We start from the raw sequence: 24,931 nt of genomic DNA on the forward strand, positions 1-24,931 counted from the left end.
TGGCTAGAAGTGCAACCTAGTCAGCCTGAAGTTCCTGAGTCTAAGCTTAGCTCAGAAGAAGTCACCCCAGTAGAAGAGAATTTGCCTCCTGGGAGAAACCTGCAGTACCCTCAAGCCAAGCAAGGCCAGTGTATCCAGCTAGATGCAAGCAAGCTGATGGGTAGAAGGATTATAAATATAATGCAAGGATAAATATGGGAGGAAGATTATTTGCCAAGGATAAAAGCCAGCATTTAGGCATACGGGCCTTGGGATACAGCCAGCTAGAATATCTGTGAAGTAGTGCAGTCTGGTCTGAGAAGCATTGGTCGTTTTATCCTCTGAGTATCTTGCCAAGATTATACCTGCCAGTATTGATATAAGCCTGCTTGTGAAGCACTTGTTACAAGGGACTGTATTACCATCTTGTTGTACAAAGTTGGACTGTTATAAGTAAAGCAAAGTTTGGTTCACTATACCACCTGTGTACCTCACTTATTACTGCTATAAATCGGTGTGCCACCGTTACAGGCACTGGCGTCATGATTCTTAAAGGGACCTTGCCTCAGGCACTCAAAACACCTGCAACATCCAGGGCACCTCATCCACCATCAGGCCTGGTCTCTACATACAGAGTGTGCCCCAGAGGAACTTTGTGTCAGCCTCTCCTTCACTGTCGCATGCCTGCCCAGGGTTCTCCTATGAACAGTGAGTAACCCTCATTTGCCCATAACCGTGACCTCACTTCGCAATACCCTGCAGGTCTGGTGTGTTGCACATGTATATATGCAGATTGCGCCCAGATTTCTAGTGGTAGCGCCCAGCCTTTTCTAGCTCAGTCCAGAGCAGCCTGATGGTCTGATCTGAGGCTCATGCAGGTCTGATCTGAGGTTGAAGGAGCTTGGAGTCTGATGAGGGTCTGATCTGAGGTCTGATGGAGCTTGGGGGTCTGATTTTGGCGTCTGATCTGAGGTCTGATGAAGAATGGGGTCTTATGAGGATTGGGGGTCCGATCTGTGGTCTAATGAGAATTATTTTTTTATTACTTTCCTCCTCTAAATCCTAGGTGCTTCTTATATCTGGTGCGTCTTATAGTCTGAAAAATGCGGGGTAACTGAATTTTTGAAGAATGTCTTGGCAAATTGGGTGTAAGGGTAACGACTTTCCTACCTGGAAAGCTCCAGTGAAGGACAGCTTTGAAATGCTGTACGTCAGTCCTGGCAAAAGTACTGGCCAATCTGTCGTCAAATGTAACAGGAACGCTGACAACGCTGGAGGTACTGATATGAAGCTGTCACAGGGATGCCACCCTTCTATTCAATAATCCTGAATCGCAAATTTGCAGAGATATATGGTAATACAGACCCAGTGAAGAAAATGCTAGTATAATCTAATATATAAAGCTGAGTCTGTGTGTGTGTGTGTGTGTGTGTGTGTGTGTGTGTATGTCTGCTAAAGGAATCCGCACAGTCGCATAACAGTGTTATAAGGGAAAATAATAGCATTCTCAATATAGAATGCTTAGTAAAATGTGGATTGAGGGATTAAAAAGAAAAAAAAATTAACTCACCTCCTCCTCTTGATCGCGTAGTTGCCGATCTCTTCTTCTTTACTCAATAGCTGCCGGCTAAAGGACCTGTGGTGATGTCACATCACATGGTCCAATTACATGGTCCATCACCGTGGTGATGGACCATGTGATTGGACCATGTGATGAGCTCAGGGACCTCACCACAGGTCCTGAAGAAAGAGCAGAGACCGGCAGCTATGGAGGAGGTGAGCTAAAGGGGTTCTGCACTTTGTTTAAACTGATGATCTATCCTCTGGATAGATCATCAGCTTCTGATCGGCGGGTGTCTGACACCCGGTACCCCCGCCGATCAGCCGCCTATGCGGCTGCATGGCGCGATTGGGCGACATTTGCAGGTGACATTGATGGGAGTTTTAGTGTTCATGGGAAAGGTTTATTATTTGTGGCTGGATTGTGTGACAAGCATTTGTCTTTTTCTGCTGTTTCTTGGACGGTTGCGGGGGTTTCCTTTTTTCAGAAATTGTGTGGAGATTTTCTAATATTGATGTTAGGAGGCCGATTTCGATTCAGTTGCTGTTGGATTTGTCCAGAGTCTTATCGGATGTTTATTTTGATGATTTTGAGGTGCTGTTATTTAGGACGGCTTTTAGTTTTGCCTTTTTTGCTGCTTTGCGGATTGGGGAATTAGTGGCGGCGAGTAAGTCAGTTTGTTCGGGGTTGGCATATTCGGATGTAACAGTTACGGAGGCATCGGTGGACATATTGTTGAGGTACTCTAAGACGGACCAATTTGGGAGAGGAAGCGTTATTAAGTTGAATCAATGGCCGGGTTCTGCGCTTTCTCCAGTGTCGGTGGCTAAGTCCTGGGTAGCAGTTTGTCCTTCTAAGGTAGGCCCGTTTTTATTGCATAGGAATTGCTCTCCGTTGACTAGATTTCAGTTCGGGTCAGTTTTAAAGAAATGTTTGGGGGTTCTGGGGCTTAGTTCTCTTAAGATTTTGTCTCATTCGTTTAGAATTGGCGCGGCTACCGAAGCAGCCAGGTGTGGTAATGACGAATCAGTAATTCGCAGGATCGGGCGTTGGGATTCTCATAGAGTCAGGCTTTATGTGAGACCAGATTTATTAATATCCAGCTAATATGTGTTTATTCTTTGCAGGCAACCAGGTTATAGTCTGGATTCTGGGCCATTCTTTTATATACTGGGCTCAGGAGCGAGCTGAGAAGAGGTCTTGCTCAACGAATCTATTGTTTGACAGTTCATCGTTGCAGTTATTTTGGTGGGGTGTTCGGGGTCTGGTATGGAAAAGGGTAATGTTAGAAATTAGGAAGCTTATTGCTATGTGGCCTTTGCCTAATTTGATTATTATTCATGTCGGGGGTAATGATATTGGCAAGATCAAGACATGTGATCTGTTGTGGGAGGTGAAGAAGGACCTCTCGCTGTTGCAGTGTATGTTGCCAAATACTAAATTGGTCTTTTCGGAGATAATTCCGAGATTGTGTTGGGCGCAAGCGGACTGTGCCTTTTTTGAGAGGATTAGGAAGCGGGTGAATAGGGCTATGGAGAAGTTTCTTCTGCTGCTGGGCGGTTTTAGTTACAGACATGTTGATCTGGAGGGTTTTGAGTCAGGGTTGTATAGAGCGGATAATGTGCATTTATCTGAGGTGGGTCTTGACATATTTAATGTGGGTTTGCAAAACGTGGTTGAGAAATGGCTGCAGTGCTTGTGGGGGCCTCGCCTTGTTGAGGCTTGGCTTGTGGGGCTGTGTCACTCAGCTATTGCTGAGTGGATTTCGGTGATTAATACAATTTCAAATGGGTTTATTTAATGATCTGTTGGTTGTAATTGTGGTTCAGTTATTTATTGAAGTATGTATTTTAAGGTTACCCTTAATAAAGCATTGCGACCATTTTTTTCCACAACACATTGTTTGTCTTTATTTATTAGTGTTAAGAAATTGTTATCTAATTAATGGTGTCATTTGCATCCATGAAATCTACGGCAGCTCGGAGCTGCTGTAGATTTCAGTTACTCCACATTTACGCCACTTTCTGCTATAAATAATAATGAATGTGCTGAGGCTGATGGCCTCCACTCCCTTTTCAGAAGGGATGACCTATCCTGAGGATAGGTCATTAATATTAAAAGCCCGAGAACCCCTTTAAGAAATTGTTACTTAACCACTTGTGGGCTGTTCAACATCTATGAAAGTCAGAGCAGTCCCTTGCTATCTGTTCAGCAGCATTTCAGCAGAGTGTCGGTGGAGGGTTGTGCCGAGGAGCACTGTGAATGCCGCTGCACTATACAGCAGTATTCACAAGGAAGACGGAGCAGGATGGCACCACTGCCTTAACCCCTTGGATGCTGCACTCATCTGTAACCACAGGATCCAGTTGGTAACACAATGAGGGAGGGGGGGGGAGTTCTCTCCTTCACTCCACTGGCATCCTGTGATGTGATCCAGGGTGCCAATGGTTGTCAGAGCAGCCAGGGATCTAGCAAAGGCCCCCATGCCTGCCATGGCTATATACCTATTAGACTGTGTCAAAGAGACAGCCCAATAGACAGGCAATAATGCTTTGGTATATTAAGTACATGCAAAGAGTTATCGCCCAAGAAACAGAACGATCTCGCCAGCGCCACCTATTGGAAGTGGCTCCCTGTAAGTCAAGATCCAACTTTCCAACAAGCCTTGGGATTTGACGAGGGAATATAGCCAAGCCAGATATCCATCCGTAGACAGCTGTTTCAGGGGGTTCTTATACAGATGGATATCTGGCCTGGCTATATTCCCTTGACAAATCCCTAGGCTTGTTGGAAAATCGGATGTTGACTGAGACGGAGCCACTTCCAATAGGTGGTGCTGGAGAGAGGGTTTCCTTTTTTGGGAGATACGTCTTTGCCAATAAGTCTGCATAGCCTGGAGTACTTCCAGTAACAGCCGGTTCAGACCTGAGTGTTTTACAGCACGTTCCTACGCGCTGTAAAATGCTCAACAAGGAGAAACCAATGCTTCCCTATCGGCATGGTTCTCACCTGGGCGTTTTACAGCGCGTACGATCGCGCTGTAAAACGCCCGATGCCCCAAAAAGGTCAGGAGCTTCTTTGGGGCGTAGTGTCGCGCGTTCCCGTACATAGACTTCCTGGAACGCGCGACAATGGGCGTTTGCTTGTCTCCGCGGCGCGATTGTAAACGCCCGTACAATCGCGCATACAGAGCGTACGTTCAGTACGCTTTGGTGTGATCCCAGCGTTAGTCTTTATACATGACTGGTCTCTTTAAAGCCTAAGGCCTCTTTCACACGGGCGTCATGTTTTTTGCCCGGATAAGATGGGGGTGCGTTGCGGGAAAATGCGCGATTTTTCCGCGCGAGTGCAAAACATTGTAATGCGCTTTGCACGCGCGTGAGAAAAATCGGCATGTTTGGTACCCAAACCCGAACTTCTTCACAGAAGTTCGGGTTTGGGTTAGGTGTTCTGCAGATTGTATTATTTTCCCTTATAACATGGTTATAAGGGAAAATAATAGCATTCTGAATACAGAATGCAAAGTACAATAAGGCTGGAGGGGTTAAAAAAAAACAAAAAAATAATTTAACTCACCTTAATCCACATGATCGCGCAGCCGGCATCTCTTCTGTCATCTTCTTTGCTGTGCACAGGAATAGGACCTTTGATGATGTCACTGTGCTCATCACATGGTCCAATCACATGGTTCATCACCATGGTGAGGGACCATGTGATTGGATCATGTGATGTGACACCACCAACGGGTCCTTAGCCGGCAGCTCAACATTACAGAAGAAGACAGAGATCCGCAACTACGCGATCAAATGGACTCGGTGAGTTAATTTTTTTTATTTTTAACCCCTCCATCACTATTTTACTTTGCATTCTGTATTCAGAATGCTATTATTTTCCCTTATAACCATGTTATAAGGGAAAATAATAATGATCGAGTCCCCAGCCCGATCGTCACCTAGCAACCATGCGTGAAAATCGCACCGCATCCGCACTTGCTTGCGGATGCTTGCGATTTTCACGCGGCCCCATTCACTTCTATGGGGCCTGCGTTGTGTGAAAAACGCAGAATATAGAGCATGCTGCGATTTTTCACGCAACGCACAAGTGATATGTGAAAATCACCGCTCGTGTGCACAGCCCCATAGAAATGAATGGGTCAGGATTCAGTGTGGGTGCAATGCGTTCAACTCACGCATTGCACCCGCGTGGAATACTCACCCGTGTGAAAGGGGCCTAAGAGCTCATGCACATGAGCATATTTTATTTCCGTGTCCGTTGCGTTTTGTTTTTTTTGCGGACTGTATGCGGAACCATTTATTTCAATGGGTCTGCAAAAAAAAAAAAAAAAGTTTCTCCGTGTGCGTATTTTTCGTATGTGCGTTCCGCAAAAAGGTAAAACATGTCCTATTATTGTCCGCATAACAGACAAGGATAGTGCTGTTCTATTAGGGGCCAGCTATTCTGTTCCGCAAACGGAATAGCTGAAAACGGAATGCACATGGAGTAACTTTTTTTTCCCGGACCCATTGAAATGAATGGTTCCGCATATGGTCTGCAACGGAATGGAACAGACACGGAAAGAAAATACATTTGTGTGCATGACTCTTTATACTTAGTATACAAAGCAATGAAGCAATAAGATTGTGAAATCCTCTAATAGAACAAACAAATTATGAATCTAAGTGTATTATTTAACCATTTAGTGACCATTTTATTTATGTCACTAAGGGGCTTAAGGCCGCTCCACTGTCTGTTTACAGAGGCCCAGTCTAAGCGCTACACATGTCCCCCATGCAGCGGAGAGCGGGGGCTTGGCTCTCTCGGTCCTGCTCTAACAGCCCACACCAGCAGCAGTGGCAATCCGGGCTGTTTAACCCAGGGTTCCCCAACTCCAGTCCTCAGGTCCCACTTGCCAGTCAGGATTTAGGAGTATCCCACAGAATGAATACCTGTGGTAAATCCTGATGGATGGACACTAATTATATCATCTGCCCAATACTAAGGAAATCCTGAAACAGGACAGGAGTTGACGACCACTGGTTTAACCCCTTACATGCCGTGGGCAATGGTGCCCGCTGCATGTAAGCGGTTACAGAGGGAGCAGACTCTCTCTGTAATCCCATTGGCACCCTGCAAATGAAACTTGTGAGGTGCCGATGCCAGTGAAGAAGGGCCGGGACCTAGTGTAGGCCTTAGGCCTGCCTGCAGCATTTCATTAAGCAAATATCATGTAAATTATCCTGTACGGTGAAAAAAATATAAAAAAACATGAATTGCTGCTTTTTGCTTAGTCGTCACCAAAAAACAGAATAAAAAGCGATCAAAAAGTGTTATGTTCCTCAAAATTATACCAATGAAAATTACAAGTCATCCCGCAAAAATCAAGCCCTCACTAAGCTCTATTATTGTTCTTGGGATGCGGAGATGTAAAAACATTTTATTTTTTTTTAAAAAGGGGTTTTATTGCACAAAAGTAATAAAATGTAAAAAAATATATATATCTGGTAAAGATATTATGTTATTTAGTAACATAGTAACATAGTACATAAGGCCGAAAAAAGACATTTGTCCATCCAGTTCGGCCTGTCATCCTGCAAGTTGATCCAGAGGAAGGCAAAAAAACCCTGTGAGGTAGAAGCCAATTTTCCTCACTTTAGGGGAATAAAAAATTCCTTCCCGACTCCAATCAGGCAATCAGATAACTCCCTGGATCAACGACCCCTCTCTAGTAGCTATAGCCTGTAATATTATTACACTCCAGAAATACGTCCAGGCCCCTCTTGAATTCCTTTATTGTACTCACCATCACCACCTCCTCAGGCAGAGAGTTCCATAGTCTCACTGCTCTTACCGTAAAGAACCCTTTTCTATGTTTGTGTACAAGCCTTCTTTCCTCCAAACGCAGAGGATGTCCCCTCGTCACAGTCACAGTCCTGGGGATAAATAGATGATGGGATAGATCTCTGTACTGACCCCTGATATATTTATACATATTAATTAGATCTTTTTTCTAACGTGAATAACCCTAATTTTGATAATCTTTCAGGGTACTGTAGTTGCCCCATTCCAGTTATTACTTTAGTTGCCCTCCTCTGGACCCTCTCCAGCTCTGCTATGTCTGCCTTGTTCACTGGAGCCCAGAACTGTACACAGTACTCCATGTGTGGTCTGACTAATGATTTGTAAACTAGTAGGAATATGTTCTCATCTATGCCCCTTTTGATGCAACCCATTATCTTATTGGCCTTGGCAGCAGGTGCCTGACACTGTTTTTTGCAGCTTAGTTTGCTGTTTATTAAAATTCCTAGATCCTTTTCCATGTCAGTGTTACCGAGTGTTTTACCATTTAGTATGTACGGGTGACTTGCATTATTCCTTCCCATGTGCATAACTTTACATTTGTCAGTGTTAAACCTCATCTGCCACTTATCTGCCCAAGCCTCCAATCTATCCAGATCCCTCTGTAGTAGTATACTGTCCTCATCAGTGTAAATTACTTTACACAGTTTAGTGTCATCTGCGAAAATTGATATTTTACTGTGCAAGCCTTCTACGAGATCATTAATAAATATATTGAAGAGAATAGGGCCCAATACTGACCGCTGAGGTACCCCACTAGTGACAGTGACCCAATCTGTGTATGTACCGTTAATAACCACCCTCTGTTTTCTATCATTGAGCCAGTTACTTACCCACTTACAGACGTTTTCTCCCAGTCCGAGCATTCTCATTTTATATACTAACCTTTTATGTGGTACAGTGTCAAATGCTTTGGAGAAGTCCAGATACACGACATCCATTGATTCGCCGCTGTCAAGTCTAGAACTTACCTCCTCATAGAAACTGATTAAATTAGTTTAACATGACCGATCCCTCATGAAGCCATGCTGATATGGCGTTATTTGCTTATTTCCGTTAAGATGCTCTAACATAGCATCTCTCAGAAAACCTTCAAACAGTTTACCCACAACAGATGTTAAACTTACCGGCCTATAGTTTCCAGGCTCTGTTTTTGGACCCTTTTTGAATATTGCCACCACATTTGCCATGCGCCAATCCTGTGGGACATTCCCTGTCAGTATAGAGTCCGCAAATATCAGAAATAAGGGTCTGGCTATGACATTACATAATTCCCTTACGATACGGGGGTGTATGCCATCCGGTCCTGGCGATTTATCTATTTTGATCTTTTTAAGTCGCTGTTGTACTTCTTCCTAGGTCAGACAGGACACTTTTAATGGGGAATTTATTTCAACATTCAGCATTTCATCTGACAGTTTATATTCTTCAGTGAATACACTGGAGAAAAAAATATTTAATAGCTTTGCTTTCTCCTCGTCGCTCTCTGCGACTCCCCCCTCATTACTCTTTAAAGGGCCGACACCTTCAGATTTATACTTTTTAACATTTATATAATTGAAAAACATTTTAGGGTTAGTTTTACTCTCTTTGGCAATTAATCTCTCAGTCTCTAGTTTGGCCGCTTTTATTTGTTTTTTACATGTTCTGTTTTTTTCCTTATAGTTTTTCAGTTCTTCCGTACTACCCTCCTGTTTTAGTGTTTTATATGCTTTCTTTTATTGCTTTCTTTACAGTTCTGTTTATCCACATTGGTTTCTTTTTGTTCCTTAACCTTTTATTCCCATACGGTATGTACCTCTCACAATGAGCTTTTAGGATGCTTTTAAAGATATCCCATTTTGTGGCTGTATTTTTATTTGTGAGGACTTTATCCCAGTTAGTTAGGCCTATGGCCTCTCTTAGTTGGCTAAATTTAGCTTTTTTGAAGTTTGGTATTTTTGTTCCTCCCTGTAGAAACGCTCTTTTGAATGATAATTGCAAGGTTATTACTTTATGGTCACTATTTCCCAGGTGTCCCCCAACCTGCACGTCTGTTGTTCTGTCAGGTCTATTGGTTAATATTAAGTCCACTGCGGCAGGGCATGGGAGCGAATAGTTCCCTGCCCCGCCACCGATCACCGCCATAGGCTTCAGGCCTAATAGTGAAATCCCTGTGCAGGCGTGAGTGATGATGTCATGGCGCACCTGTGTCGGGAGGGACGCAGGACAATGAAGAATGCGTGCCTGCCTCACCATGCCGGACACAGGTAAGTATTAACTTTTCATTTTTTTATTTTGTTTCTGCGTGTGCCATCTTTGGGGGGGGGGGGGGGCAGAGGATGACATGGGACAGTGTGGTAGCAAATCAGTTTGGGGGGGCAGATTATTAAATGGGGGCAAATTACTTCATGTGGGGCAGATTATTACTTGGGGGCAGATTAATGGGGGCAGTGTGGGGTCAAAATACTTCAGGGGGTGCAGTGTGGGGGCAAATTACTTCATGGGGCAGTGTGGGGGCAAATTACTTCATGGGGGCAGTGTGGGGGCAAATTACTTTATGGGCGCCAGTGTGGGGGCAAATTATTTCATGGGAGTGCAGTGTGGGGGCAAATTATTACATGGGAATGCAGTGTGGGGGAAAATTACTTCATGGGGCAGTGTGGGGTAAATTACTTCATGGGGTGCAGTGTGGGGGCAAATTACTTCATGGGGGCAGTGTGGGGGCAAATTATTTCATGGGAGTGCAGTGCGGGGGCAAATTATTTCATGGGAGTGCAGTGCGGGGGCAAATTATTTCATGCGAGTGCAGTGCGGGGGCAAATTATTTCATGCGAGTGCAGTGTGGGGGCAAATTACTTCATGGGGCAGTGTGGGGGGAATTTCTATATGGGGGTAGTGTGGGGGCGTTTCTATTAGGTGACATTATTTTTGGGGACATTATACAGGCATTATTACCTGGAGCACAATATAGGGTGTTATTATTACTGGGGGCACTCTAGGGGAAATTATAATTGCTGTAGACACTATAGGGACATTTTGGGTAATTTATCAAACTGGTGTAAAGTAGAACTGGGTTAGTTGCCCATAGCAACAGATTTCACCTTTCATTTTTCAAAGCTCCTTTCATAGGCACCTAAGCCAGTTCTACTTTACACCAATTTGATAAATTACCCCAATTATGAGAACTCTAACTTGTCTGTGTAACAAACTCTGTAGAGACGAGATGCGGCTGAAAGAATTTGTAATGGCGGTCTGGGTCAAATGGGGGAGAAGAGGAAAGAGAAGATCTACATGACAGTAGATGTCACTGGATGTAACAGGTATGTGATGTTGTATTGCCCTATATGTAGAGCTGGCTCACTACTGTGACCTGCATCTCATCTTCTCCTCCAAGTCTTTTTTTCATCACTAGCATATGTATTTTAAATTTGGCAACTAAAATTTTAATTTGTCATCTGCAGTCCTATGTAACAGCCCAGATAACAGATAACTTTCTGTGTGTAGATAATGTAGTAGATGTTCCATGCAGTCCTATGTAACACCCCACATAACACAATAGTTCACTGTGTTATGTGGGGTGTTACATAGGACTGCAGGCAACATCTATAAAATCTGTACTCAGAGAGTTATGAGATGGTGGGGGTCTGACTCCCTGGACCACCACCAATCAGCTGTTTGAGGAGACCGCGATGTCCCAGTGAGCGCCGCAGCCTCTTTGCTCCATACCAAGCACAGTGCTGTCCTTTTGATAACACTGTGATTGGTATTACAGATCAGCCCCAATCACTCAGATAAGACAGAGCTGCACCAAGACCATGTGACCGATGTCATATGGCCTAGGAAGAGACTTTGGCCTATCATCTGCCCCTGTTTAAATTCTTATTTTATTCAAATTTTTAAGGTTCAAAAAAGTAAATTCTGTTTTACAATAAAATGATAATGAAAATCTATATCATAAACATAAATAAGATTGGTCTACATAGCATTAAATATCATGACATGTATTACAATGGGATTGTACAACAATCAAGTATTAATGTAAGAAAGAAAATTTTCAGTTCTCAAAAGTTATTGAACCTATAACCATTGACACTGGGGTGACAGGCAATCAAATATCAAGTTAGGACCGAAGTCTTTATTGACAACATAAATTGTGTTTGCCATTTGTAATATGCCTATACCACTACAGTGTCCTTAATACTTTGGAGTTTAACCAACTTCTAAATTACTGAGTGTGGCAAACCTAGTCGAGTCATCCCAGCTATATCTCAAAGGGAAGGGAGAACAATTTAACAGGGGAAACACGGGGGAGGGGATGGGAGGGGAGGGAGTCAGGTAATCTGCCCCTGACTACCACTGTAAGAAATTGTACCAAACACAAACAAACCATTTTGGGGAAAAAAACATTATTGAAATCAATGCTCCACAACAGCCCTCTCTTTTACCAATGTGCTTAATCCACCCCTACACAACAATGTCATTTCATTGTGTATCATTTTTTGTGCTAAACTAAAAGTTATGTGGGAAAATGCTCAGATATCAACTTTTAGGCCTCTTTCACACGGGCGAGATTTCCGCGCGGGTGCAATGCATGAGGTGAACGCATTGCACCCGCACTGAATCCGGACCCATTCATTTCTATGGGGCTGTTGAGATGAGCAGTGATTTTCACGCATCACTTGTGCGTTGCGTGAAAATCACAGCATGCTCCTCTTTGTGCCCCAACTGCCATTTCCTAGCGCCACCCAGCTCATTATTATTCACTGTGCAGGAGACGCTGAAGCCACCGCATTGAAGGTTATGGGAAGCAGGCGCGCTACGATTCCGGCAAGTGAGGGTGTCGGGTAAGGTATCTGGAGCACACGCAGAAGCTCCAAGTGAGGCTGATGCCCATATATTTCTATTCGGCATGCGCGGGATCTCGCAGCATCGGGCACTGGAAAAGCCGCCCAGCGCAGTGAATAATAATAAGCTAGAAGCGCTAGGAAACGGCAGTTGGGGCGCGGCTGGGCACAAATGCAGGAGAAAGACCGCCCCTTGGGCACAAAGGCAAGCGATTCACATATGAATATAAAGTTGATTTTACAGTGTTTAAAATGTGGACAGGGGGTACACTTATATGATTGGCATATACATTATAAGACCTATGACAGCATATGAATATCTAAATATGTTTATAGGGCCTGTCAGTGTCCCTTTAAGGAGTATTCTTGATCGTGCATTGAAACTAAAGTTGATAGGAGAAACAGAATATAGATTTATGCTTCCAGGGACACCGAGTATAGCCACATTTTATGGATTGCCTAAAATCCACAAGGGGGTCACCGCCCTGAAAGGTAGACCTATAGTGTCTGGTGTGGATTCACTAACACGCGATTGTGGCATATCTATTGATAAGATCCTTAGTCAATTTGTATCTGCATTACCATCATATACCAGAGACACTATGGACTTTTTGAGAAACGTTGAGAGGCGGCCACTTATTTTTTTAAAAACTCGGGGTATATATTTTCAAGACCATAATCAATATGTAATTAATCTTTTGGAATATGTGTTAACACACAATTTCTTCCTTTTCGACGGTCTACCACTAGCTCAGGGGGACCGCTATGGTGAGTCCCTGTGCACCCTCATATGCTAATCTTCTCCTGGGCTGGTGAGAGGATATCGTAGTCTTTCCCGGTAATCCAACTTGGTGGTCAGAAAAGATTGTTTTCTGGACTCGATACATCGACGATGTATTTATGGTATGGAAGGGGAGTCTCAATGAACTTAAATTATTCATTGGGAATTTGAATGACAAAAACATTGGCCTCTTCTTCACTCATGAATACAATTATGAGAAAATCACCTTTTTGGATGTAGAAGTGACAAAATGTTTGGACAAATTATCCACCATTGTGTATAGGAAACCAACGGCCACAAAAAGTCTTCTGCATTGGTCTAGTTATCACCCATATGCCCTAAAGAAAGGAATGCCAAAAGGTCAGTTCTTAAGAATAAGAAGGAATTGCTCGGATATGGAGGGATATTATCAGGAGTCATCCAGACTCCGGGAGAGATTTAGAGAGAGAGGATATCCCGATATAGTATTGAGGGAGGCCTTTAAGAATGCTAGGGACCAGAACCGAAATGAACTTCTTAATCCTAAAAATAGGAAGGAAGGTAAGGAGGATGGTATTATCCGTATCATATCCACCTTTGATAAAGCAAGTAAAGAAATTAGAAACATCTTGAATGAATTCTGGCCCATTCTAAGGATGGATCCGGATCTCTCAGATGTGGTCCCTCCATGTCCGAACATCACTTTCCGGAAGGGGAGGAGTTTACGCAACCGTCTTGTGCATAGCCATTATTCTGGCCCAAAACAAGAGGGCACGTGGCTGGATCGGAAACCCCTCGCAATTTTTAGATGTTGCAGGTGTAAAACTTGTAGGTATATTAATAACACCAAGAGCAATATATGTTCTGCCACTGGTAGGAAATACTATATCAGAGATTTTGTAAATTGTAGAACTAAAGGGGTAGTATATCTATGCCAATGCTCATGTCCGAGGGACTATATAGGTAAGACATACAGTACAGACCAAAAGTTTGGACACACCTTTTCATTCAAAGAGTTTTCTTTATTTTCAAGACTATGAAGGCATCAAAACTATGAATTAACACATGTGGAATTATATACATAACAAACAAGTGTGAAACAACTGAAAATATGTCATATTCTAGGTTCTTCAAAGTAGCCACTTTTTGCTTTGATTACTGCTTTGCACACTCTTGGCATTCACTTGATGAGCTTCAAGAGGTAGTCCCCTGAAATGGTTTTCACTTCACAGGTGTGCCCTGTCAGGTTTAATAAGTGGGATTTCTTGCCTTATAAATGGGGTTGGGACCATCAGTTACGTTGAGGAGAAGTCAAGTGGATACACAGCTGATAGTCCTACTGAATAGACTGTTAGAATTTGTATTATGGCAAGAAAAAAGCAGCTAAGTAAAAAAAAAAACGAGTGGCCATCATTACTTTAAGAAATGAAGGTCAGTCAGCAGAAAAATTGGGAAAACTTTGAAAGTAAGGGCTATTTGACCATGAAGGAGAGTGATGGGGTGCTGCGCCAGATGACCTGGCCTCCACAGTCACCGGACCTGAACCCAATCGAGATGGTTTGGGGTGAGCTGGACCGCAGAGTGAAGGCAAAAGGGCCAACAAGTGCTAAGCATGTCTGGGAACTCCTTCAAGACTGTTGGAAGACCATTTCAGGGGACTACCTCTTGAAGCTCATCAAGAGAATGCCAAGAGTGTGCAAAGCAGTAATCAAAGCAAAGGGTGGCTACTTTGAAGAACCTAGAATATGACATATTTTCAGTTGTTTCACACTTGTTTGTTATTTGTATAATTCCACATGTGTTAATTCATAGTTTTGATGCCTTCATAGTCATGAAAATAAAGAAAACTCTTTGAATGAGAAGGTGTGTCCAAACTTTCGGTCTGTACTGTATAGAGAACTACGTCGTCGGATATGTGAACATAATAATGACATAGAAAAAAGAAAAGATACCCCTATTGCAAATCATATGATGGAGGTACATGGCGGTAAACCGGATACCCTTAGGTTCTCGGCATTGGAGGTTATTCATGAGTCTGAGAGGAGGGGGGACTGGGATCAACGGATTCTCCAAAGGGAGTCCGAATGGATTTATCGATTTCGATCTCAGTCCCCCATCGGACTCAACGAGAGATTAACATTCTCATGCTTTTTATAATTTATATTTTGTCCTGGTGTCTCTGGTATATTGATTAGGGCTATTTGCCTCCCCCTTTTTGTTTTTGTTTCCTATATAATAGGTAGTTAAGGATTGAATCTGGTCAAAGACATCGACACGTGAAGTGTCATCATTAAATGTTATCTTGTGGTTATTTTTGTGGTGGCGTCTGTATCTTGAGGCTGCCTAATATGATATATCAGCCGTCCACTTCAAGTGGCTTTTTGTATATGCAGGATAGTCTCTAATGGTGCACCTTTAATTGAACTGTAGGGCACTTATGAAGTTCTAATAATAGCCCCCCTTTATATAACCAACTTTGAAATTGTGGTTACTGTTATTTTTTGGACCACCATAATGTTCAAAGAGGGTCCTTATAAAACTCACAAATATAGTAGCTGGTGTGTACCTTCTACGGTCCTTCTAGGTGACTGACAAATGAAGTGGAACGCATTTGCGTTCCACAGACAGGAAGGTGATTAACAAGTTAGCAAGAGGTGGAATGCATTTGCGTTCCATTGACAGGAAGCTCGACATGAGGTGAGCGCATTGGGTTTGCGTTCCATAGAAGGGAAGTCCTGGCGATGCGAACACATGTGGAGTCGGCGTGCGCTTCACTGACCGGAACTTTCGGGAGTGTGGTGTGCACCTCAGCCCTATAAAGAAGGTGAAGTTCTTGATATCTACAGCGCATCTATTTTCAGGACATCCACTCCTGCATTAGCCCCTCTTGCCATCAATGTAGCCATCTATTTATACATCAGTCCTCCTGCCATCTATGCCACCTATGTTACCATGGGATATGTAAGAGGTCTCTTGACCACAATCAAGTTCTTTATATGAAGTACTATTCTGATGTTTGGTTAATTATGTGGATATTGGTTGATATTCACTGAATTGAGTATCTTATATGATCCAAATATTTCAGTAATGTCTGGAGATACAACCTTTTAGGTAATAGTTTTGGCGGTATTAACTCTATATTTGTGAATTTGGTTGACATGTACTTAGTCTAGCATCTTACGTTATCTAAGTACACTTAGGTTTCTTCATATATTCTTGTAGTATGCCTGATGAAGGGACTGGTGATGTCTCGATAGCTCGCTATGTAACATCATTACTTCTATTTTTGTTAGCCATTAAAAGGTATCAAACCTGCAATACTCTTATTTTGTTTCTCTTAATGAGAGCACTAAACTAAGGCTACTTTCACACTTGCAGCAGAGAGATCCGGCAAGCAGTTCCGTCGCCGGAACTGCCTGCGGGATCAGGCAAAACGTATGCCAACTGATGGCATTAGTAAGACTGATCAGGATCCTTATCAGTCTTAAAAATGCCTGATCAGTCGAAAAAATGCATTGAAATGTCGGATCCGTCTTTCCGGTGTCATCCGGCAAAACGGATCCAGCATTTATTTTTTTCACCTTTTTTTCAGTCTGCGCATGCGCAGACCGTAAGGGCGGATCCGGCATTACGGTATTCTGAATACACTAATACACTCCTAAGGCATTCAGGCAAGTCTTCAGTTTTTTTCGCCGGAGATAAAACCGTAGCATGCTGCGGTTTTCTCTTTTGCCTAATCAGTCAAAATGACTGACTGGAAGACATCCTGATGCATCCTGAACGGATTACTCTCCATTCAGAATGCATGGGGATAAAACTGATCAGTTCTTTTCCGGTATAGAGCCCCTGTGACGGAACTCTATGCCGGAAAAGAATAACGCTAGTGTGAAAGTACCCTAAGTACACTGTAATACATCAGTGATATCTGGCATTGGTAATCCAATATATGTAAATTTGGTGGATACGTGCTTAGTTGAGCATCTTGTATTATCTAAGTGCTATATTATATGTCAGTAATATCTGGACACACTGTATAAATTATGTATAACATTTAGAAGGACAGGACCACCGGTGAACGAGTTGGTTTCCAGAATTAAGGCCAATAAGTGCTTTATTATTTGTCAGTGACATCTGGACACACTGTTTAAATTATGTATAACCTATAGAAAGATAAGGCCACTGGTGAACGAGTTGGTTGCAGAATTAAGGCCACTCTTGAACGACGTGGCTGTTGGGGCTATTTGCTAGCTAAACTATCTATACCCAGTATTGGGTGATATATTGACTTTTCATCTTGTATATCTAAGATTTATAGTAATTTTATGTTGTGTTTTGTTTCTTTACTCATTATCTCTCCCCTGATGAACCTTTACTAGGGGAAACGCGTTGGAAGGTTTTAGGGTTACATGAGGATGATTTAGGGCAGGTACGAGACCACAGTCCATCCACCTTCAGGGTGTTCCTGTGGGTTGAGGCACTAGTGAGGGTCCTCGTAGGGATAGCGTGGTCCCCCACATGTCTTCTCTATCAGTCTCTCCCCTGTGATTTGATCAAGGTGATAAGAAAATATGATGTCACAATAATATTTGTTTATATCTATACTTTAAAGTGGTGGAAATTATTAATATTAAATATTAAAAGGTACGTTTTATTCATGCCTACTGTGAGCCAATTGTTCATACTGCAGGAATTGACAATTATCCTATATGTCCTCGGTGAGGTTTAATAGTTTTTTCTATTAGATAGGTTGAATGTATTTTTTGGTCAAGTTTAATAAGTTTAAAAGAGGGACAGAGGGACTTGGGTCCAAAACAGGGACTGTCCCATTGTGGAGCGCTCGTTAGTGCAGCAGCCTTTAGTCGTCCCCCCCCCCCCCCCCCCCCTTGTTAATAAAAATAAAAATCAATCACCTCCTCCATTTGCTCGCGGTGCTGACTGGAGGATAGGACCTGCGAGACGTCATCACGCTGGAGCTTCCAGTCAGCAGGGGGCGTTCACAACGGCACGAGCAAATGGAGGAGCTGAGTGGTTTTTTTTTTTTTTTTTTGCAGAAACAGAGAAGGGGGCACTAATAGGGGGCATTACTCTAACTAGGGGCACTAATGGGGGCATTATTCTAATGGGGGCAGTAATGGGGGTATTATTCTAACTGGGGGCACTAATGGGGGCATTATTTTTGCTGTGGGGCACTAAAGGGCCCTTTACTCTTACGGGGGGCACTAATGGGGGCATTATTAATTCTGGGCGGTACTAATGGGGACATTAATATTATTGGGAGCCACAGTATGATAGTGACTTAACGCGGTCGGTATTTTTTGTTGGGAAAGGTGGCAACCCTACTTGGGAGGTCTGCAACTCATCCTGCAAAAACCCAATTCACATAGGGCTACAGGGGAAGAAAAATGAAAGCACTAAAGTTATTATTTTTTTTTATAGAAATGGGGATTTCAGTAAATTCCTTCCTACAGGACACCTTGTCACGTGACATCAGGTGTAGGCGTACACCATTTTCTATCCTGCTGCTGACAGTCACTATTTTGCTACATTTCTGAGGTCCCGCCCTTAGACTCCGCCTCCTCTGGTGGCCCATCTGTCATCCGCACGTTTCCCCCTCCTCCCTGCTTGTCGTCGCCTTGGAGATAAGTAGCCGTCCGAATCACATGTCTTGGCTATAGAGGAGGCAGCCGGGAAGGAGAGGCTAGTGCGCAGGCGTGAGACACAGCGGTAGTCTGTAGCTGTCGTACTGGCTCTGACCGAGGGTTTGGCTGCGTTTGCTCAGCACGTCAGCTGCTTCCAGCCCATCTCTCGCAGTCAGCGGCTCCGTCCCTCCCTCCCTCCATCTGGCTCCAGGAGCCGCGATCGTGCCTTGACCGTCAGAAGCCGGCCATCCTCCTCCTCCATCCCTGTCTTCGTTTGATGGTGTGCGGCTCACCTGCAGAGAGCCTCCCATGCCCTTGAGCAGAGTAGCCATTATCTGATCTGCCTGTCATTCACCAGCCAGCCTCGCTGCAAGGGCATCTGGACACCGCTCCTAATTTGCAGATCCATTTTGGAGGTGCTGATGATGGAGGGAGGCGCTTATGGAGCCGGTAAGGCTGGAGGAGCCTTTGACCCCCAGACTTTCATCCGGCAACCTCACACTGTCTTAAGGATGGTGTCTTGGGTAAGTCACGTGTTGATGTCTGTTAGATGGATTTTTTCCGGCCCTATATCCCTTTAATTGTCCGTCTATAATCCCTTGGCCGCCTTTGGGATTCCAGCTGTGATCTTGGTGCTTGTGGGAAGGTCGTGGTGACATTACTGTACATTCCACGTGAGAGCGAGCGATGTGCACTCGTATATAGGGGCTTCTCGTGGTCCTTGGGAGCTGGCCCATAGGAATCCGTGTCGTCTGTCAGGGACTTGCATGAAACCTGTCTTAAACATTTCCAACAAAAATGAGCCGATTCCGATGTGAAGCAGTGCGTATATGTTACCGTATACACAGGAGCTGGTTATTTGGGGAGAAAGAGGGGAGTATGCTGGACCCCGTGGACGGCTTGATGAGCGCTCCTAAAATCGGTCAGGATCAGAAGGTTTCCTTTGGATTTACTTTTTAGAAATGACGCACCAAAACCGTATAATGGCTGATGACATCATTACTAATGCGGGTCAGGTAGACTGGTGGCTGGCGTTTTCATGGAACGGAAAATTCCTGCTCATGCGCCACATGTATCTAATGATTGTCCTTACTTTTTCCAGCTTTAACTCTCAGACTGTTTTCAAATTGTGGTTATGGGGGGGAAAAAACGACAGTGTGAACGCAACACAATCACTGGGGACATCACGGAGGCCAAACTTAGGGCCCATTCACACCACCGTATTTATGGGTCCACATCCATTCCGCAATCTTGTGGAATGGATGTGGACCCGTTCATTTCAGTAGGGCCGCAAAAGATGCGGATAGCACCGTGTGCTGTCCGCATCCGTAGTTCTGTTCCGCGGCCTCGCAAAAAATATAGAGCTTGTCCGCAATTGCAGACAAGAATAGGCATTTCTATCATAGACTGGCAAAATGCTGAACGCACATGGATCAGTATCCGTGTTTTGTGGACCACAAAACACATAGGTCTGTCTGAATGGGCCCTTAGGCTTCTTTCAGTCAGTGTTTGATCAGTGATTTCCGTCAGTGATTTGTAAGTCAAAAACAGAACCGGTTCAGAGCTTCCCATGATACCGTATCTCTGCGGAGGTTCATTCCTGATTTTTGGCTATATCGTTATAATGGCGTGCAGTCCAAGCAGCGTGCTCATCATGTGGAATCGCGCTCCCACATGGTCACGCTCTGCTCATTCGGGAAACACGATTTGTGTGATGCAAGGTTAGGGCGGGGGCATATCACGTCTTCACCATCTATTTAACATATATGTTGGCGGGCGGGGAAGGATACAAAAGCATAGCACGTATACGTTATGGTGAACGGATGCCACTGTAGAGCATCTGGCTGAGGCATTCGCTAACATATACTTTAAACCAGGGGGGCACAACCTTTTTTTGTTGTCTGGGGGGCCGCGTTGTCACATTGCTCTATTTCAAGGGGCTGCAAAAAATTAAAAGTTAATCAGCACTTGTTTGCATCAGCCTATTACACAGTCCGATGCAAAGTGAATGGGGAGGAATGATCGCTACCACAGTCATTGCTCCCGCCTTCAGTTCTGTTGATTATTGGCAGCACATTCCTGATTACACGAGAAGTGCTGACGATAATTGTACGCCTTTCATCCTGATACAACATGTAAATCAGCCGACAAACAAGTAATCGCTTGTTTATCAGCTGATCGGGGCACAATTATACAGGAATGATAATTGTCCCGAATATCGTACAGTGTAATGATTTGTAACACATTCCTGCAGCATGGCCTTGAAACAGAAGACAGCGAGACAATAACCAGTAAGCTCTTCCCATCACTGCAGAGGACGGCGCTCACTGGTGATTACCGCCTCCTGCCCCCAGTTATAGGGGTCCTACAATAACCAGTAAGCACTTCCCATCACTGCAGAGGACGGCGCTCACTGGTTATTACCGCCTCCTGCCCCCTGTTATAGGGGTCCTACAATAACCAGTAAGCACTTCCCATCACTGCAGAGGACGGCGCTCACTGGTTATTACCGCCTCCTGCCCCCCGTTATAGGGGTCCTACAATAACCAGTAAGCACTTCCCATCACTGCAGAGGACGGCGCTCACTGGTTATTACCGCCTCCTGCCCCCCGTTATAGGGGTCCTACAATAACCAGTAAGCTCTTCCCATCACTGCAGAGGACGGCGCTCACTGGTTATTACCGCCTCCTGCCCCCCGTTATAGGGGTCCTACAATAACCAGTAAGCACTTCCCATCACTGCAGAGGACGGCGCTCACTGGTTATTACCGCCTCCTGCCCCCCGTTATAGGGGTCCTACAATAACCAGTAAGCACTTCCCATCACTGCAGAGGACGGCGCTCACTGGTTATTACCGCCTCCTGCCCCCAGTTATAGGGGTCCTACAATAACCAGTAAGCGCTTCCCTTCACTGCAGAGGACGGCGCTCACTGGTTATTACCGCCCCCTGCCCCCCCGTTATAAGGGTCCTACAATAACCAGTAAGCACTTCCCATCACTGCAGAGGACGGCGCTCACTGGTTATTACCGCCTCCTGCCGCCAGTTATAGGGGTCCTACAATAACCAGTAAGCACTTCCCATCACTGCAGAGGACGGCGCCCACTGGTTATTACCGCCTCCTGCCCCCAGTTATAGGGGTCCTACAATAACCAGTAAGCTCTTCCCATCACTGCAGAGGACGGCGCTCACTGGTGATTACCGCCTCCTGCCCCCAGTTATAGGGGTCCTACAATAACCAGTAAGCACTTCCCTTCACTGCAGAGGACGGCGCTCACTGGTTATTACCGCCTCCTGCCCCCAGTTATAGGGGCCCTACAATAACCAGTAAGCTCTTCCCATCACTGCAGAGGACGGCGCTCACTGGTGATTACCGCCTCCTGCCCCCAGTTATAGGGGTCCTACAATAACCAGTAAGCTCTTCCCATCACTGCAGAGGACGGCGCTCACTGGTGATTACCGCCTCCTGCCCCCAGTTATAGGGGTCCTACAATAACCAGTAAGCACTTCCCTTCACTGCAGAGGACGGCGCTCACTGGTGATTACCGCCTCCTGCCCCCCGTTATAGGGGTCCTACAATAACCAGTAAGCGCTTCACTTCACTGCAGAGGACGCGCTCACTGGTTATTACCGCCTCCTGCTGCCAGTTATAGGGGTCCTACAATAACCAGTAAGCACTTCCCTTCACTGCAGAGGACGGCGCTCACTGGTTATTACCGCCCCCTGCCCCCCCCGTTATAGGGGTCCTACAATAACCAGTAAGCACTTCCCATCACTGCAGAGGACGGCGCTCACTGGTTATTACCGCCTCCTGCCCCCAGTTATAGGGGTCCTACAATAACCAGTAAGCACTTCCCATCACTGCAGAGGACGGCGCTCACTGGTTATTACCGCCCCCTGCCCCCCCCGTTATAGGGGTCCTACAATAACCAGTAAGCACTTCCCATCACTGCAGAGGACGGCGCTCACTGGTTATTACCGCCTCCTGCCCCCAGTTATAGGGGTCCTACAATAACCAGTAAGCGCTTCCCTTCACTGCAGAGGACGGCGCTCACTGGTTATTACCGCCTCCTGCCCCCAGTTATAGGGGTCACACGATCAGCTGTGTTTCTGTCCAGCAAGACGGGGGGCCGCAAACCTTGGCTCTGGGGGCCGCATGCGGCCTGCAGGTTGTGCACCCCTGCTTAAAACTGATGGCAAAAACATGATGTGAACCCAACCCTTAGGGCTCATACACACAAATGTATTTTTTTTTCGTATCCGATCTGCATTTCTGTTGGTCGGATGAGGATCGGACAGCACTGCCTCCGTATGTCTGTTCCGTCGCATCTGCAAAAATGTAGAACAGGTCCACATTACGGACAAGGATAGGACTGTTCTACTATGGGCTGGACATTCCGTTCCGCAAAATGTGGAATGCACGCGGCCAGTATCTGTATTTTGCGGATCCGCAATTTGCAGACTGCAAAACGGACAACGGTCTTATGCATGAGCCCTTAGTCGGCACATCGTAATGTGCAGGTGGGTGTTACCATGGCTGAAAATGCACAATGCAACAGCACCCGGCATACACACAATATACCCGCTAATGCTATACTCACTATATAGATGAATGTGAAGTACTTGGCAAATACATTTTGATCAAAGTCATTTGTGCCTATTCAGTACGGCAAGGTGAGCTCTTTTGCATGGGCACCTATGTTAAATGCTACCTCTTATGGTGCCAACCAGCATCCAATGAATTTCGGGAAGGCCGGTCCCACACACTTTGTGATGGCCGCATTTCTTGACTGTAGTCTGCATCCAGTAATTTTATAATGCCGACCTCAGGTCTACTGTGCTGAACTTATATAATTCAGTGAGTACAGTACAATAGACCTGTGGTCGGCAGGAACAGACGGCATCAGAAGGGTGATTTACACCACCACGCTCGGGCCCGGAAACCCACGTGTCGACCGCAGCTCCTCTGACTCCAACTCCCTGCTTCATGGTAATTTACGATGCAGTCCGTTCCTACGTGATTGTAGGTGTAATGAACTTGGCGAGGCACCATTTTTTTCTTAACTTCTGTAAAAACGTCCTATTCTTGTCAGCAAAATGGACAAGAATAGGACATCTCTGTTTTTTGGTCCCGCGTGCGCTGTCCGCATCTATTGTGGCCCCATTAAGAAGAATGGGTCCACATCCGATCTGCAATCTGTATCGGATGCAGACCAAAACTACGGCGGTGTGAACACGGATAGACAATTATCAGCCCCATAGGATAACATGGGGGAAGTCTCCATTTACACATCTGTGTGTGTGTGTTTTGTGGATCCGCAAAACACGGACATCGGCAATGTGCGTTCCCCATTTTGCGGACCGCACATCGCCGGCACTATAATAGAATATGCCTAATCTTGTCCGCAATTGCGGACAAGAATAGGACTTGTTCTATTTTCGGGACTAGAAGTGCAGGTCCGCATTTCCGGATCCAGGCAGCACATTGTGCGGCCCCATAGAAATAAATGGGTCCGCAATTCCTTTGCAGAACGGAATTGCGGACGTGTGAATGGAGCCTTAATGTTGTCGATTTTCTGGCAGAAAATGTTAATTGCTGTGCAGCATCGGCAACACCACACTCATGCGGCCGTGTGGTACCTGACCGCAGCTTAGGCTACTTTCACGCCTGCGTTCGGGTGTCCGCTCGTGCGCTCCGTTTGAAGGGGCTCACGAGCGGCCCTGAACGCAGCCGTCCGGCCCTAATGCATTCTCAGTGGAGGCGGATCCGCTGAGAATGCATCCGCCTGCCAGCGCTCAGCCTCCGCTCCGCTCAGTGAGCGGACACCTGAACGCTGCTTGCAGCGTTCGGGTGTCCGCCTGGCCGTGCGGAGGCGAGCGGATCCGTCCAGACTTATAATGGAAGTCAATGGGGACGGATCCGCTTGAAGATGACACAATATGGCTCAATCTTCAAGCGGATCCGTTCCCCATTGACTTTAAATGTAAAGTCTGAACGGATCCGCTCAGACAACTTTCACACTTAGAAAATTTTCTAAGTTATAATGCAGACGGATCCGTTCTGAACGGATGCAAACGTCTGCATTATCGGAGCGGATCCGTCTGATGAAACATCAGACGGATCCGCTCCGAATGCTAGTGTGAAAGTAGCCATGTGGCAACCCCAGCATGACAGTGCTGTGTGGTTGTACCCTAAGGGGACATGACAACATATGTCGCCTGACAGCAAGCCTCAAAGGAATCGTATGACCAGAAATATTTGTGCGACTTGTCCGCAACCTACTGTCACATGATTATTTTACAGCTGCATTTT

At 45.2% G+C, this 24,931-nt stretch overlaps 1 protein-coding gene across 2 annotated transcripts in view; it reads left to right on the forward strand.

Annotated features, from left to right (window-relative positions):
* Positions 1-18,702: 18,702 nt before the first annotated feature.
* SYNGR1 (synaptogyrin 1) overlaps positions 18,703-24,931 on the forward strand; it is a 45,861-nt gene continuing 39,632 nt past the window's right edge. For both annotated transcript variants that reach the window (XM_040407124.1, XM_040407125.1), the window contains exon 1: positions 18,703-19,145. In XM_040407124.1, the coding sequence (XP_040263058.1) occupies positions 19,044-19,145 (102 nt within the window). In that variant the 5' untranslated portion in view covers positions 18,703-19,043. The remainder of the gene's footprint in view (positions 19,146-24,931) is intronic.

Source organism: Bufo bufo, chromosome 9, assembly GCF_905171765.1.
Source record: "Bufo bufo chromosome 9, aBufBuf1.1, whole genome shotgun sequence".
In the NCBI taxonomy this organism is placed as follows: domain Eukaryota; kingdom Metazoa; phylum Chordata; class Amphibia; order Anura; family Bufonidae; genus Bufo; species Bufo bufo.